The sequence below is a fragment of the Lissotriton vulgaris genome, chromosome 9 (genome assembly GCF_964263255.1).
Source record: "Lissotriton vulgaris chromosome 9, aLisVul1.2, whole genome shotgun sequence".
NCBI lineage: Eukaryota > Metazoa > Chordata > Amphibia > Caudata > Salamandridae > Lissotriton > Lissotriton vulgaris.
In genome coordinates, this window is record NC_141697.1 from 551,976,889 (window position 1) to 551,993,690 (window position 16,802).

The following is a 16,802-nucleotide window of genomic DNA, read 5'->3' on the forward strand; positions in this document are numbered from 1 at the left end:
TGGTTTTCTTCAGGAGGGTGCTCAGCTCGGCATGTTTTCAGCTCTCCGGGAAGGTGGCGGATGTGAAGGAGCTGTTGATGATGTCCCGGAGCTGGGGTGCGATGATGGAGTCAGCTTTGTTGAAGATGTGATGTGGGCAGGGGTCGGTAGGGGACCCGGAGTGGATGGTGTTCATCAGGTGGGTGGTGTCTTCGGTGCTGACAGGGGTCCAGGTGCAGAGGGTGTTGGTGGGAGGCTCTGGTTCGGTGGTTGGGTGCATGGTCTGTGCGTCGAAGCTGATGTGTCTGTCGGCAATCTTGCGATGGAAGTACAAGGCGAGTAAGTCGCAGAGTTCTTGCGCGGGCGTGATGTCGTTGTTGCAGGCACTGGGGTTGGAGAGCTCTTCGACGATGTTGAAGAGTTCCTTGTTGTTGTGGGTGTTGTTGTCTAGTTGTTCTTTGTAAGTTGTCTTCTTGGTGGTGCGGATCAGTTGGTGGGGTTTGCGGGTGGCGTTCTTGAAGGCTGTCATGTTCTCTGCTATCTGGTCATGGCGCCAGGCTTTCTCGAGGATGCGGCAGGTTTTCTTGCAGATTCTTAGGTCGTTGGTAAACCAGGAGGCTTTCCTGTTGCCGGGTCTGTTGGGGGGATTCTTCATTGGTGCAATTTCATTGGCGCAGTTGGTGAGCAACTGTGTGAGGTTTCGGGCTGCTTGGTTGGGGTCCGTCGAGTTGGTGGGCGGGTTTTGGCTGAGGGCGTTGGTGAGCTGGTCGGCGGTGATCTTGCTCCAGCTTCTGCGAGGAACCTGTTGCGGGTGGCGGTGGGTCGTGGTTCTCCTGCAGTTGAAGTGGACGCAGCTGTGATCTGATCTGTCCAGTGTAGTCCGGTGGAGTGGCTGAAGGAGATGTGCTTGCTGGAGGAGAAGATGGGATCAAGCGTGTGTCTAGCGTAGTGGGTGGGGGTGATCACCAGTTGCTTGAGTCTGAGGTTGGCGAGGTTATCCAGCAGGGCGGCAGTGTTGCAGTCCTTGTTGTTCTTCAGGGGGAAGTTGAGGTCCCCAAGGAGGATGTAGTCTGTGGAGATGAGGGTGTGCGGTCTGACGAAGTCTGCGATGGCTTCGCTGAAAAGTGTGCGTGGTCCCGGGGGTCTGTAGATGAGGGTGCCTCTGAGGGAGGTCTTGGGGTCGGTGTGAATCTGGAAATGAAGGTGCTCGGCGGCGGTCAGGGGGTATACACCTGTTACAACGCAACTTTTACAACTACCTACTATTACAACGCAACTTTTACAACGCATACCATTACAACGCATTGCGCTGGGGGGTGCTCTAGGACAGGGAATAAGTATAATTTACTATCCAACACCTTCCCTAGTGTCCACTTGGACTGGAGTTAGAATAGTAAATTATACTTACCACTATCCAGCACCTCAAAGCGCTATGCGTTGTAATGGTATGCGTTGTAATGGTCGCGTTGTAATAGTAGGTAGTTGTAATGGTATGCGTTGTAACATGGTACATCCCGGTCAGGGTGTCGTTGGAGTTGGTCGTGATGCGGATGGTGTTTTTGTGGACGATGGCGATGCCTGCTCCGGTTTGGTGCTGTGATCTCCTCCAGTATGTTCCAACTGCGTAAAATCCGCAAAATAGCCCATCTACTACCACATGCGGCATTGGTCCAGGTTGTGATCTCCTTGGTACTATTCTGCCTTGACTTCTCGCGCTCCCTATACTATGGACTCCCTCAGTCATTGTTTCGTCGTCTCCAAATTGTACAAAACCAGGCTGCCAGACTTATCCATAAAATTCCAAAGTGGGAATCAGCGAAACCACTATTGCACAAACTACACTGGTTGCCAGTCGAGCAAAGGGCGGCCTTCAAGATTGGCTGCCTGACTTTTAAGGCTCTTCACTGCACTACTCCTGATTTCCTCAAAACATTATGCAGCACCGTCTGGTGCGCAACCTCCGTTTGGCTCATCTTCACCTGTTGGTCGCCCCCACAGTAAAACTTAAAAAGTTTGGCGGCCGCATGTTTGCTTACCTGCCCCCTAAACTATGGAACCCTTTTCCCCTGTCAGTCAAGTCAAGTTGCTCCCTGTTGAACTTTAGGAAACTTCTGAAAACTCGGCTTTTCACCTTAACTGGTTAGTCTGCCCCCCGCAATCTCCGCACTCTTTCCTTCAGTGCCAGGAATCCTATGGTGTCAGTGCGCTCTATAAATTTCACTTAAGATAACATAAGATAACAGCACTCCAGGCACACGGCTGTAGCGAGGCAGCAGCGGAGGGGTCAGGGGTCCTGGCACTCACGGGGGGAGCCGCGTGGTGTGTGGAGTGACCGGCCCTGCAAGCAGGGACAAAGGTCACAGCTCACCACCGTGCGGCGACCTCCATAAATGGCCAAGTGGGAGGGAGGAGCAGCTGGGAGGCGGGAGCGGGGTGTCCAATGGGCGGGATACAAAAGAGAAAAGTGGGCGGGCCGCAGGGGAGCAGCGGCGGGGAGCGGGGAGACCCCCTGGACCACGAGCACCATTCAGCGAATCCATCGCCCACCTCGCCAGCACCCACGCACTCATCTCAACGGACTACATCCTCCTCGGGGACCTAAATTTATACCTAGAGAACAACAGCGACACCAACTCCACAACTCTGATTGACAACCTCACCAACCTAGGCCTCAGACAGCTCGTCAACACACTCACCCACATTGCCGGCCACACGCTTGATACCATCTTCTCCTCAAGCGCCCACGTCACCTTCAACCACACCACCGAACTCCACTGGACCAACCACCACTTTATCCACTTCACTTTCAAGAAACATACCGAGCACCACTGCACCCAACAACCACCACGCCGATGCTGGAGCAAAGATCAGCTTACCAACACCCTCGCCCAGAACTCACCCTCCGACCCCACCAACCCAGACACCGCCGCCCACATCCTCAGACTGTGGATCAACGATTGTGCCAACACCCTCGCGCCACTCAAGAAACCCACCGACAACCAAGCCAGAAAAAAAGCCACCTGTTTCACCGACGAGCTCCATACCTCCAAGCGGGACTGCCGGAAACTAAAAAAGAAATGGCTCCTCGAACGCACACCTGACAGCCTCACAGCCCACAAGGACGCCACCCGCAGGCATCACCAACTCATCAGACAAGCCAAACGATCCCACTTCAAAGACCGCCTGGACAACAATGCACAAGAGAGCAAAGAGCTCTTCAGCATTGTGAAAGAACTCTCCAACCCCATCGCCAACGTCAACGACATCCCACCATCCCAAGTGCTCTGCGACACGCTGTCCACCTTTTTCCATCGGAAAATCAACGACATAGACAACAGCTTCAATGCCACTCCTATGCCAGACCCCACCCCCGAAAGCTCCACCTGTGCAAACCGCCTGACCTCCTGGACCAACGTCAACGACACAGAGACACGCAAAAACAATTAACTCCATCCACTCAGGATCTCCGTCAGACCCTAGTCCCCACCACGTATACAACAAAGCCGACTCTACCATCGCCCCCCAACTACGGAAGGTCATCAACATCTCCTTTGAAACAGCGACATTCCCAGAAAGTTGGAAGCAAGCCGAAAACCGCGCCCTCCTCAGGAAGCCCAAAGCAGACTCAAACGACCTCAAGAATTTCCGACCGATCTCCCTACTCCCCTTCCCAGCGAAGGTCATTGAAAAAATCGTCAATGCACAACTAACTCGCCACCTCGAAGACAACGACATCCTGGACCCCTCCCAGTCTGGCTTCATACAAAACCACAGCATTGAGACCGCCCTTCTCACCGCCACAGACGACATCAGATGCCAAATGGACAATGACGAAACATCAGCCCTCATCCTCCTGGACCTATCTGCCGCCTTTGACACAGTCTGCCACCGCACCCTGAAAACACGCCTCCACGAAACCGGAATTCAAGGAAAAGCCCTCGACTGGATCATCTCATTCCTCTACGGCAGAACCCAGAGAGTCCGCCTCCCCCACTTCCGTTCCAAAGCCATCAACATCATCTGCGGCGTCCCCCAAGGCTCATCCCTCAGCCCAACGCTGTTCAACATCTACATGGCTCCCCTCGCACAAGTGGCCCAACAACACAACCTCAACATTCTCTCTTACACTGACAACACCCAGCTCATCCTCTCCCTCACCAAGGACCCGCGCACCGCCAAAAACAAACCTCCACAAGGGAATGAAATTCATCGCCGAATGGATGAGAAGCAGCCGTCTGAAACTGAACTCGGACAAGACGGAGGTCCTCATCCTTGGACCCACCCCCTCCACCTGGGACGACTCCTGGTGGCCTACCTAACTAGGAACCCCACCGACACCGACCGACCATGCACACAACCTGGACTTCGTCCTCGACTCCTCCCTCGCCATGTCTCAACAGGTCAACGCAGTTTCTGCCTCCTGCTCCAACACACTTTGCATTCTCCGTAGGATCTACAAATGGATCCTGACAGAAACAAGAAGAACGGTGACACAGGCCCTCGTCAGCAGCAGGCTAGACTACGGCAACGCACTCTACACAGGCATCCCAGCAAAAGACCTACGATGCCTCCAACGCATCCAAAACGCCTCTGCCAGGCTGATCCTCAACGTACCAAGCCGCAGCCACATCTCCCACCACCTGAGAAACCTTCACTGGCTCCCCGTGGACTAGAGGATCACTTTCAAGCTTCTTACCCATGCTCATAAGGCACTCCACGACACCGGACCAGCCTACCTGAACAATAGACTCAGCTTCTACACCCCCACCCATCAGCTCCGCTCCGCAAACCTCAACCTCGCCGTCATTCCCCGCATCCAACGAAAGACCTCTGGCGGCAGATCCTTCTAATACCTCACCGCCAAGACCTGGAACACCCTCCCTACCATCCTGCGACAGACCCAAGACCTACTCACCTTCAGAAGACTCCTCAAGTCCTGGCTCTTCGATCAGTAACAGCAGCACCCCCCCGGCCCCCCAGCGCCTTGAAACCCTCACGGGTACGTAGAGCGCTTTATAAATTCTATGATTGATTGACTGATTGATTGATAGTGTGTGTGTTAAAAAACCTGTTCATTATTAATGAGAAATTCCTTCCAGCTGACTATTCAAGCCACTTGGACAGATAGCCGTGGCAGATATGTTGGAATCTCTGGGTTGTGGGAGGGAAGAACGGTGACCTTATTGTCTGTATATGTTCCACCAGCCCTCCAGACTGAAACCTTCCACGATCTGGCTAGAATTTTCCTATCCCTGCCCCTTGGAATATTGATTGTGGGGGGTGATTTTAATGCTGTGATGAATGGTGAAGTGGACAGATTCCCTCCCCGAATTTTGCCGTCATCTAGCCGATGGTTGATAGATTTTGTGGAGACCACTGGTTTGATAGATGGGTGGAGGCTGTAAAAACCTGTTAAACACATATTACACTCACTCCTCTGCCGCTCATGGTTCCCTTTCTAGAAATGACTATTTACTGGTGCCAGTGTCACAGATAGCCGGAATCCGAGATTTGCGACACCTGGGCAGAGGGATTTTGAATCACGCGCCAGTCTGGTTACGCATAGACGTGGGACGTAGGGATGTCAGTAGAGTTGTCCCCATAAGCGCAGGGCACTTAAAAGATCCCACTATTGAGAAGGAGGTCAGTCGGGCCACAGATAGCTACTTCCACAATAATGTGGGTACAGTGGAGTCAAAGAATACACTTTGGGAGGCATATAAAACAGTGATTCGAGGAGAGGCACTACCACTGATCTCCGGAAAAAAGAAAAAAGGCTGCGCAGAATTGGATAGAGTAGAGGCGATGTTGGCGACACTGGAAGTGGAGGAGTCGAAGACTAAGACACCAGAGGGCGGACACCGACTGAAACTCCTCTGGGATGAGTATAAGAGCTTGGCAAGGGAGAGGGCTGAGGCGCAGTGTGCAGACACCCAGAGTAGGATTTATGAGCATGGTGATAAGGCTGGGAAGTTGATTGCGTGGCTAGAGAGAGGGGAGAGGGCGACGCGTCTGGTGCCGGAGTTGCACTCGATAGACTTAGGTAAAATTACAGATCCGCAGGAAATAGTGGTGGAGTTCTCGTCCTACTATAGACCAGTTTACACATCAGCAAATACATACACAGAGACTGAGAATGCAGACATGTTGCGGGATATCCGTATGCCGTCCTTATCAGAGGAGGACCGGCAATTTTTAGATTCTCCCCTCACTAAGGACGAGGTGGCACAGGCGATCAGGGGGGAGAAGTCCGGGAGGGCCACTGGCCCAAACTGGATCCCCGGAGATCTCTATAAACCGAATGCCAATAAACTGGCTCCTTTTCTGCGAGAGATGTTCCTTGAAAGCAGGGAAGAAGGTCGACTTCCTTCTGACCAGCGTATTGCCAACACAGTGGTCATTCATAAAGAGTGGGAATGTTCCTCCTACCAACTAAGATAACTGCTTGATGCAGAGCCCAAAATACTGGCAAAATTGTTGGCTACCAGACTGGTTAAGGTCATTACGACCCTGATAAACCCGGACCAATCGGGATTCATGCCCTGCCGTAACACGGCGCTAAACATACAGAGACTGCACGGGATTTTGGCTAGTGCATCAAACATACATGAGCCAGCTGTTCTTTTGTCGTTAGACGCCACAATTGCCTTTGATAGGGTCGAGTGGCCTTACTTGTTTGCTGCTTTGAGTAAAATGGGCTTTGGTCCGGAATTCATTGGGTGGGTCCACCTCTTGTATTCATGCCCCCTTGCTAGACTTGTGGTGAATAATCACAGATCTGCGGATTTGCCTTTGGGACGTGGCACGAGGCAGGAATGCCCTCTCTCCCCGTTATTGTTTGCACTGTCGCTTGAGCCACTGGCGACGTGGGTGCGATGGGACCGGTCGGTCAGAGGATTAAGATGGACGCCAGACTGGGAGGACAAAATATCGTTATACGCAGATGATATCCTGCTATACCTTACCACTCCCTGGGCATCACTGATTAATTTCTTAGACATCCTTGCCATATTCGGTAGATATTCGGGCTTTGCCATCAACTGGATGAAATCGGTCCTCTTTGTCCTTAGCGATGACCCGCCCGGCGTCCCCAGTTCCTGTCGCCTCCGGGTAAGCTGAGATACGACAATAATCTGGGGCCCCCATTGGCTCGACTCCGCTGAGATGTGGAAAGATGGAGGGAGTTGCCGCTCTCCCTACTGGGACGTGCCACTCTGTTAAAAATGATGGCACTCCCCCGCTTCTTGTACGCGCTTCAGAATACTGTGGATCCGATGCCTCCCTCTTATTTCAAGGATATAGAGTCACTTCAGAGGCCCTTCCTCTGGGAGGGAAGACCACGTATCGCATTTTCCAAACTCACATTGACCTGGTATGATGGGGGAATTGGCTTGCCTGATCTCCGTAAATATTACTGGGCCTCCCAACTGGCCTCGATTAATCATGCGAATTATGGATCACCCCTTGACCCTGGATATGCAATGGACTGGGGCCAGATTCCTGGACATGACTATATGAGAGCCCTCTACTCCAAACCAGGTAAAATCTCCCTCATTGGACCGACTGCACACGCGGTTCGGATGTGGCACGTGGCCAACCGACATCTCAAGTGGGATGGGAAGATCACACAGGCCACTCCTTTGTGGATCTCTGAGGACTTAGGTAACTTGTGGAGAACAAAGGGCTTTGACCGGTGGGACCTCATCGGGATTTCAGGGGTCAAAGATGTGTGGGGGAGAGATGGGATCCTTACATTTGAGGCCCTGCAAAACAGCTATCAGCGAAGTGAGAGCGAGAGATATAGGTACCTTCAGTTGAGGCATGCCCTATTGACAAACATTCCTCTGGGCACTACGCCTTTTGAGGCTTCCCCACTGGAAGATCGAGAACTAGACGGTCACCTCCCCACTAAAATCATATCACTGATTTACAGAAAACTGATTAATCACATGTAGGATCGGCTAGCAGTACTTAGAGAGCAATGGTGTGCAGACGGCTTAGTTATTGATGATGAGGATTGGAGAGAGGCTGTGTCTTCCCCTAAAATAGTAGCTATCCATATGAGGTTGCGACTTGTGCAATTGAAGATCCTACACAGATCCTATGTGACGGGCCTAGATTGGTACAAATGTGCTTGGCTGAACATGGGAGGTGTAGGAAAGGATGTGGAGAGACTGGAACGTTTATGCATGTACTGTGGCATTGTTCAAGATACAGCTCTATTGGGCCAAGATCCACGAAAAGTTCCGGGAGGTACTGGGGGTGGAGGGGCAGATGGAGACTCGACGTTGTATTTTGAATGTCTGGGAGCCCTCGTACCTCACAACACATGGGAAACAATGGGTGACACTGGCATGTATGATCGCCAAACGCAACATCGTGCAACTATGAGGTGCTGCTCAGGCGCCTCAACTTGGTAAATGGATGGAAGAGCTTGACTGGAATATGTTCAGGGAAAGGTCGGTGTATGTGGCTAGGGGTCGCCCTAAGAAGTGGGGAAAATCTGGGGTGCCTGGAATTGTTATAGAGGTAACATTTGTGTCCCTTCAACTGTGCAAATTGATGCTGTAGCACTGGAGTCTCCATGATCGTCAAGAAAATTCCTTATACACATTGTGACGGTTGGTAATGTATAAGTGATTATTGCAATGGATATGTATGGTCACCTGATGCTTGTTTTCTAACCTTTGTTTGACAAAAAAAAGATTTTAAAAAAAAACTGTTCATGTGTGGAAAGGTGGACCCAAATTTGGTCTTCCTTTCACTATTACTCAGGTGAACGGAAATTCAGTTAAATTGGAGAATGGACAGTGGTGGAATAAGTGTTTCTTGGTAAAGTCATTAATTGCTGATGTTTTATTTGGTGGGCCAGATTCTTGTGAGCATAGTAAGTCAACTCAAGTTGTTGTGAAGCGTAGTTCTAGGTCTAGGAACATTCCTGCATGTTATAGAACTTAGTTTGTTTTTGTTTTGAATTTTCCTTCCACAGGATCTTGTTCTCCATTGACTGTTAGTAGTAATTTATGTTAACTTTTCTTTTTACAGGTTTTGAACTTGTATGCTTTACTTATGTATTTATTCATTCCGTATTACGATTTTTCTTTTGCACGTATCTCTTGTAGGTTACTTCATGCTTATTGTGTTTTCTTCTTTTCATCTTTCTTCTTCACTCTTCCTTAGCTCTTGTTTTTTTCTCTTCTTTTGCATTTTGGGGAAGACCCATGTAGTGTCTCATGCTTTTAGTGGGCTTGTGCAGTCCTGGTTTACAACCATTGTCGGTGTAGAACTTTGCCTGTGTTTGAGTTCTGCACCTATCGTTTAGGCAAGAAACAGTTTGCCAGGAGGCTGCGCTCCTACCACTCTACCTGATGGCCCAGATTAAATAATCTAAATTCTTCTGCAACTTGCCTCCTGTCGTCGGATCACCACAAATTGTCCTGACTTGTTGTAGATGTAATGTTACTTGTTGTATCATATATCTGGATGCAATGACAGAAACAGCAAAATACAAGTCGGTTGGCACAATAAGCTAACCACAGATTTTTAGCTTACGTGTTTCTAAGCCACGCCCTAAATAAATTGGGCACACACCTTTGAGAGACCCCCCAGTTTGTTCATCCCACTTAAAGCCCTGGGAGTGGTCATTAGCAAATTTTTTAAACAAGAATCTAAGCATACAATGAAAGGATACACTTCATCCAATCAGGAGACCAAAATGCTCCTGGTTGGGACAAACACTTTAAGTCTGTTTTTGAAAACCTTAGATCTTGTCAACGCACAGCTAAATCTGTCCATAGTGGATACCTACATTTGATAGTGAAATAGTGGAAATGTGTAAAAAATTGTGGCATCGCAAAAGATCCTAGAAATATGTTTCAGTGAATTTAATCTTCACTGCTACCATCTGCTGTGCTATGCTTTGTTACAAGTGCCCTAGTAATCCTGAATGGAGGCGCAACAGAGGTTACTTGCAGGATCAGAATCACAAGATTCCCATTAAAAGTGCAAGTCACGAACATACGGGAGCCATTGTGAAAGCACCTCCTCCTCCTTCTTACACGTTATTCGCCCAAAACATGTAATCAGGAGTATTTCTATGCCCCAGAATTACTGATGCCAATTCCATTCGTAACTCTATATGGACAGAGTATCAGGCGGTTTTACGGCCCACTTGTAATGGGCCCGCCATGGTTTTATCGCACATCACTTTGTTTTCTTGCACTTGTTTTACCTTTTCTCCACACTAATGCATGACAACAAATAATAGTTTTCAAGCCACTGGTGGGCAACTTATGGCTTCCGTATTCCTCCATACCATTTAACAGCTAAATCACATCCTTAGTACACAGTCTTGGATACCTTGGTCTCAGATTGGACTCAGATTTTGATGGTGCCTAAATTTAGCTCAAGGTTGATGCCTCTATTAAGCATTTTATTGACTTCTTCAATTGACTTAACACTATTAAAACATCGATCAGAGGATGCGGGTTAAAGTTCTACAACCAACTGCCTGCAGCCTTACTATTAGCGCCCAGACATCTCCTCACCCTGTAGCACACTAAGCTTCCCCTCTTTAACCACTCTCCTACCCTGGTTAACTATACCAAAATCCAGAGGAGGCATCAAGACACTGGCTCTATCATCCATTAGCAAGGCAGATCCAACACCAAAGCAGACAGCTTTCACCTCTTGCAGAATCCTAAATACAAACAGCTTCCACTGAGCAGTGGTGTGCACCCTAAGAGGCTCCCAAAGTAGGCACTGCTTCAACCCCCATGTGGAGCTCTTCAACTGACTAGATATCGAAATGGCCAAAACGAGTCTGTACCACAGCCTCAAAAACAGAAATTTCTACACTGCTCTCCTTCCAAATGATACTTTGGAATTCCAACAAAGCATGAACAAACATGATAGTTCTTTGTCTAGCCTGCAAATACTTTGCAAGCACTGTATTGCTCTCAAATGCACCAGTACACCAATCCTACATATGTGTTGCTGATATGAGTTGTTACTAGGGCTGGGCGTGGTTTGCGAAGTAGTACAACGCGAAGCTACGCAAAGTGCACTTCGCACTGCGCGAGCTACGCATAGCACTACGCGAAATGCGTAGTACCCTGTTTGCACTGTGCAAGATGCCGTTTTCAAGGATTGCACAGTGCGGACAAGAATCCGGCACTGTGCAATCATTGAAAATGGCATCTTGCATAGTGCGAGATATAGTTTTCTACCTCTCAAGTAGATTTTTACCTGATCAGCAGCTTTCTCAACGCGAACTGGTAGTTTCTCATTGCGAGCAGTCGCGAGCATACGCGACCTCTCACAATGAGAAACCTGACCTCCCTGTGTTGAGAATCTCTCCGGGAGGTTTATTTTAAACGCTCGCGATCGGCAACTCGATGTTGCAGATCGCGAACGAGGAAAAAGTCTCGCCGGGATGTAATTTTGCTTGCTCGAAGTCACCAACTTGAAGTTGAGGACTGCGAGCAAGCAAAAAATAACTGCTGCACTACGCTATGCAACGCTACGTGTATTTGCACTGTGCTACCTGCAGTTCGCGTACTGCGAAGTAGCGCAAACTTCGCTAACTACGCGAGCGTAGCATAGTGCTTTGCCCAGGTTTAGTTGTTACATGCGAAATTGCTAACATGTCAAAGCTGCTATTATTGAACCAGTTTACTGTTATTTTCCACAAATACTGGTCTATTTTCTGGTCATATTTCAACGTCCTTGTAGTTGGATATGTGCCTGGAACTACCAGGCTACTTACAGTGCTATTGGGGGCAAAAGCAGGGGTGTTCAGCCAAAATCGTGACTTCTAGCCCTTTCTTAATAGGGCCCCAAGAGGGTATACACATTTCAACCTGGCATTAAGACAATAACATACATACCAAGATGCTAAGGGTTTCCCAAAAAAGCTAAATAAACTACAAGAAAGTAAACAAAGGTAAACATCTAGTAACCACTTGGCACAGCTTTAGATGACTGTCTCAAAACCAGGAAGCAAAATCCCTTGGTGTCTGTGCTGCTTGATCATGTCCCTGTATGCTGATGTTGACTCTCTTAACCACTCTGCTCTCTCTTCCCACAGTGGAACTTGGTATGTGATTCCCGCCGGATGCAACAGATGGCACAATCGATATATATGGCGGGAGTGCTGTTGGGAGCAGTGGTGTTTGGAGGATTGTCAGACAAGTAAATTTCATTTCACTACAATGCATAAAAAAATCTAAGTAATTGTCCTTTCATTGTTTGATCGTAGCCAGAAAGGCTCTTCACCACACTGTCATAATCAAGTGTCAACTGATATAGGCAACTATCAGTTAAAATAGAAACTAGTCTTGTGTTTCCGCCACAGTGCATTACTCATTCTTGTAAGAGCAATTATGAAGTACTACTTTGAGTGGAATGAAAAAGGAGGCAGGAGGATCATTAAAAGGGGTGTGGCCAGGGTAACCAGGAATTATTTACAAGAGGTGGGTCCTATACAATTATGGGTGTGGCAAAAACATGAACATTAGGATCCTGTCCCCATTTCGCATGCCACAACTCAAAACAAAAGGAACAAATGGTGGATGGAATGGTGAACCAGTCGCAAATATCTTGGTTTTATCCATCATGGTTTTGCTCTCCACGCCACCCCAGTTTGGACTCAGCCATATGCAAATCAGACTCAACCCTTTTCTACATGGTGACAGTCCAGCCCGAACTGCCAAGACAGTTCCTCACTGGTCCGGAAACACGCACCCTGGGACCGGTTTCAGGGCATAACCCATCATAAGCCCGAACTGCCAAGACGCTGGCCTGGCAGTTCGGGTTGGACTGTTCCAATGGAGAACAGGATCAATACTGATTTGCATATGGCTGGGTCTAAACTGGAATGGCGTGGCCTACACAAATGATGGATTTAACCCAGATCTGTGAATGGGGGTGAATGTTTGGTTAATTCAGCATTCCGTCCATCATTTGTTCTTTTAGTATTTGTCACCCTAAGTGGAAAGGGTATGCTCAGACGTGGGTCCTGTGCTTGATACACAACCAGATTTAAGTGAGTCTGGCTGGTGAGGGGTATCACACTGAAACTGGTCTCAGGATGCTTGTTTCTGGTCCACGGATTACCTGGCTATGTATTTCGGGCTGGACTGTTCCCATGGAGAACAGTGTCAAGTCTGATTTGCATATGGCTGGGTCTAAACTGGAATGGCGTGGCATGCAAAACACTATGCATTTAACCCAGGTCCTAAAAATATCCAGCAAGTCTTGTGAAAACAAAAACTGGATAGACCACTTAACGCCTATCTGAGTATACCAACCAGGACCACCCTCACAATATGCGATGCGGTAAACCATTTGGAGGGATGAGTGATGTTTCCCTGGCCTTACATCCCTATACACTATAACTCAGCCTTCTCACCTGCACTTCAGCCTTGCCTTTTCGCCTTTGGCGGGGGGCTGTCTTATTGTATCACGGCTGGGAAATCCTCTCCTTTGAAAACTTTCAAAGAGACTTTTCCTTACCAGATATTGAGCTATATCAATACACCCAGCTAAAACATTGGGTACTACAGCTTGAAATGTGGTTAGCAACTACCAGAGACCCCTCTCCCATTGAATAGTTTGTTAGAGATTCCGATAGGCCAAAGGGAGGTATCTCCTTTCTATACTCGCTACTACTTGCCACTATCTGTGTGACTAGACCCCTTCACATCGATTTTTGGGAGTGTACCCTGGGACTACATCTCATAGAGGTGTAGTGGCATAAGGATCTGGAGAGATATACGCCGGTTTAATCATTCCGTAGATATTGGGGAGGCATGCTACAAAGTGCAGTTTGATTGATATCTCTACCCTACAGAGCTGAAGAAGATTTGCCTTACTACATCAGACTTGTGCTGAAGGGGTTGTGGGCTCATTGGAGACTTTAAACATATCCAGTGGGCTTGTCCTATGATTCAACCCTTCCGGGGCAAAATATTAGCCCCAATAAAAGATATTTTGTGATATACAATACACCTGAGTTCACCCTTCTGGTATTACACACCAAACCCTCAGAGGCCATTCTATCCTATGGCTATGTTTGGGGGATGCCAAGAGAGCTCTGGCGGCCTCTTTGAAGAAACCTGGGGTCCCTCAAATGTCCCATTGGTATTCACAACGCAGGCAAGCTATAACCATGGAATGGATGGCTGACATTCTCTAGAGAATTATAAGAACTTTGAGTTCACCTGGGGCCCCCTAGTAAAGTACCTCTCCATGGCCCTTCCACTCTGTGCCTGCCGTGCACATACTAGAGCACTGAATCATTTCCAGTTCTAGCCCGGGGGTGAGCAGTGAGAACCTTCCAGTGATGTGACTCTCGGTTCTTGCTCTTAATCCTGCTATCATGAACCTACATTCTTCACATGTCATTCAATTTATCTATGCCTTAGCTCATGTTAGTTAGTTTTTTGGGTTGAAAAAGGGGGGGGAGGGGTAGAACAGGAATTTTATTGATTTAGAGTTACCACTGTGCATTAATAGTAAAGGTATAGTGAATTAGATTGCATGTTCTTCTGTGGCCATGGTCTTTCTGAAACACTCTATTTCATTAGCACTCTTTTTGCATCAAGGTAATCGCCACCAACTAAGCCATTGTCATTGCACTGATGTAGGCTTCATAAAAATCAATAAAGAAAATATGAGAAAAAAAATGTCCTGCAGTCGGCTTACTAAAAAGCTACAGAATAGCCTTTCAGGGCCAGGAACACTGGCAGAATTTGAACAATCCCATCATGGAGAAGAGTTGTTTAGACTCATCTATAGAGTTTTGCTTTTCTGGTACCTGATGATTTCCTTTGACCCATCTGGAAATTGATAACCTCATTCCTGCAGTTCAGCAAAGTCCTTCAAACCTACCTCTTCACAATCTTCGTAACATCCTACACTATATCCTATCCCTCTCCCAACAGTCCAAATGCTATATTACTGATCCGCTTTGTATTTTGGCACCTTTTGCCCTCTATTCACATTGTGAACCTAACAGCTTGCCACTGTATCCTGAAATGTTGACCACATAGCTCTTGCTTCATGCAATGCTTCACTGCTGTACCAGTTTCATCTATTAATACCTGCAATAAAATAATGGAAACTTTTTTCTCAACTTTATCACAGGCTTTAGGTTACTTTCACTATTATTGTCCCCTTTTTAGGTCCTGCCTACAAACAGCTTTATCTATGTGTTGAGGAAGACATATTGTCTCTAATACATTAAAATATATAATCTTGCCGGCTTCAAGTTAACCCTATGCTCTTGATTCAATGCCTACTGTTGTCTGTCTCACGTCCCTGCTTCTTATTCCGTGGATTTCTTCCCTATTCATTCTTTGTCCCTCCTCTGGTGCATTTCTTCTAAGTTTTCTAATTGGATGAACTGTGTCCTTCCCCCCTTGCATTTAAGAAACTATGTTCTTTTCTAGCACTCCATGGGAGTACTTGCATTTTCGTTTCCTCTTTCTCTTGTTTTGCTTTGCCCCTCTAATACTTTCCACTCCCTATGTTGGTACCAATACCCCAACAGCTATTTAATTCCTTTTCCTTCTTTTCTTAGTACAAAATATTTACACTCTCACTCCTCTGCTGTTCCTCCACATTCCTCCGGTCAAACCACTCTCCTTAATCCTCATCTGCTCCTGTGCTGCTACCCCACTTCTGTCTGTCACATATTGTTTTCATACATATTTCATATATATATTTTGTGAAAAAAACGAAGGTTATCGGGACGTTATAGTTAGGCTAACATTTCAGTCATACAAAACCAGAGAAATTATAACTCACGCCCGCAATGCACTGCTTATGACCTCACATATTATATCACTCATGACATGGTCAGTGACATCACTCATGACATCACTCACGACATCTCAAATGACATCACTGATGACATCATCGAGTGACTGTGAGTGATTTAATTTTTTTAATGAGTTTTAAATATTTATAAAAATATGTATTTATGAATCAGTGGCTATATGAGTGTTATGTTATGTTAGGAGTATTTGTATAGCGCGTGGCTACCCGAGGGCATCCCAGCGTTAGGAGAGGCACCAGAAAGATCACAGCAGCTTAGTAGGTGGGGTTTCAAAAGAACCATGTTTTCAAAAGTTTACGGAAGGACAGGAGGTTGGGTTCTCAACGTAGATGGAGGGAGAGAACGTTCCACAGCTTGGCTGCAGTATAATGGAAAGACCGGCCACCACTTCTCATTCTTTTAATTTTAGGGACAGAGGCTAAATAGAGGTTGGTTGATTGGAAGTACTGTTAGGACGATAGGGGGAGATGATGAAGTGGATGATGGGAGGGCCTTTCTTTCAGAAGGACTTCATAAGGACTTGAATTTTATTCTTTCCATAATCAGGAGCCAGTGCAAGGTCTTCAGGGCAGGTCTGCAGAGTGGCTATTGGGAATCTTAAGGAGCATACGTGCAGCGCAGTTCTGAATAACTTACAATTTGTTTGTGGTGGACCCTGGGGCTCCTAGATACAGAGTATTTCCATAGTCAAGGCGGGAGAGCATCAAGGCCTGGACTATGAGTCTCCTTGCTGAGGAGGGAAGGAGCGGTAGGACTTTGCTGAGCATCTGTAGAATGCCATAGCAGGAAGCTGCCAGTTTCGTCGCCTGATGATCAAATGTGAGTGACTGATCTAACCATATCACCAGACTTTTGATCTGGTTTTTGGGTGTGGGCAGGGAGCCAAGACAGCTTGGCCATGCTGATCCAATGTCAAAAATGGATAAATTACCCAGAAGCATCAACTCCATCTTGTCTCCATTCAATGTAAGAAAGGAGGAAT

General features: G+C 47.5%; 1 protein-coding gene across 1 annotated transcript in view; it reads left to right on the forward strand.

Annotated features, from left to right (window-relative positions):
• Positions 1–16,802, forward strand: part of LOC147691769 (solute carrier family 22 member 6-A-like) — a 557,304-nt gene that overhangs the window by 35,186 nt on the left and 505,316 nt on the right. The window contains exon 2 of the mRNA XM_086938063.1: positions 12,068–12,171. Coding sequence (XP_086794189.1) covers positions 12,068–12,171 — 104 coding nt within the window. The remainder of the gene's footprint in view (positions 1–12,067; positions 12,172–16,802) is intronic.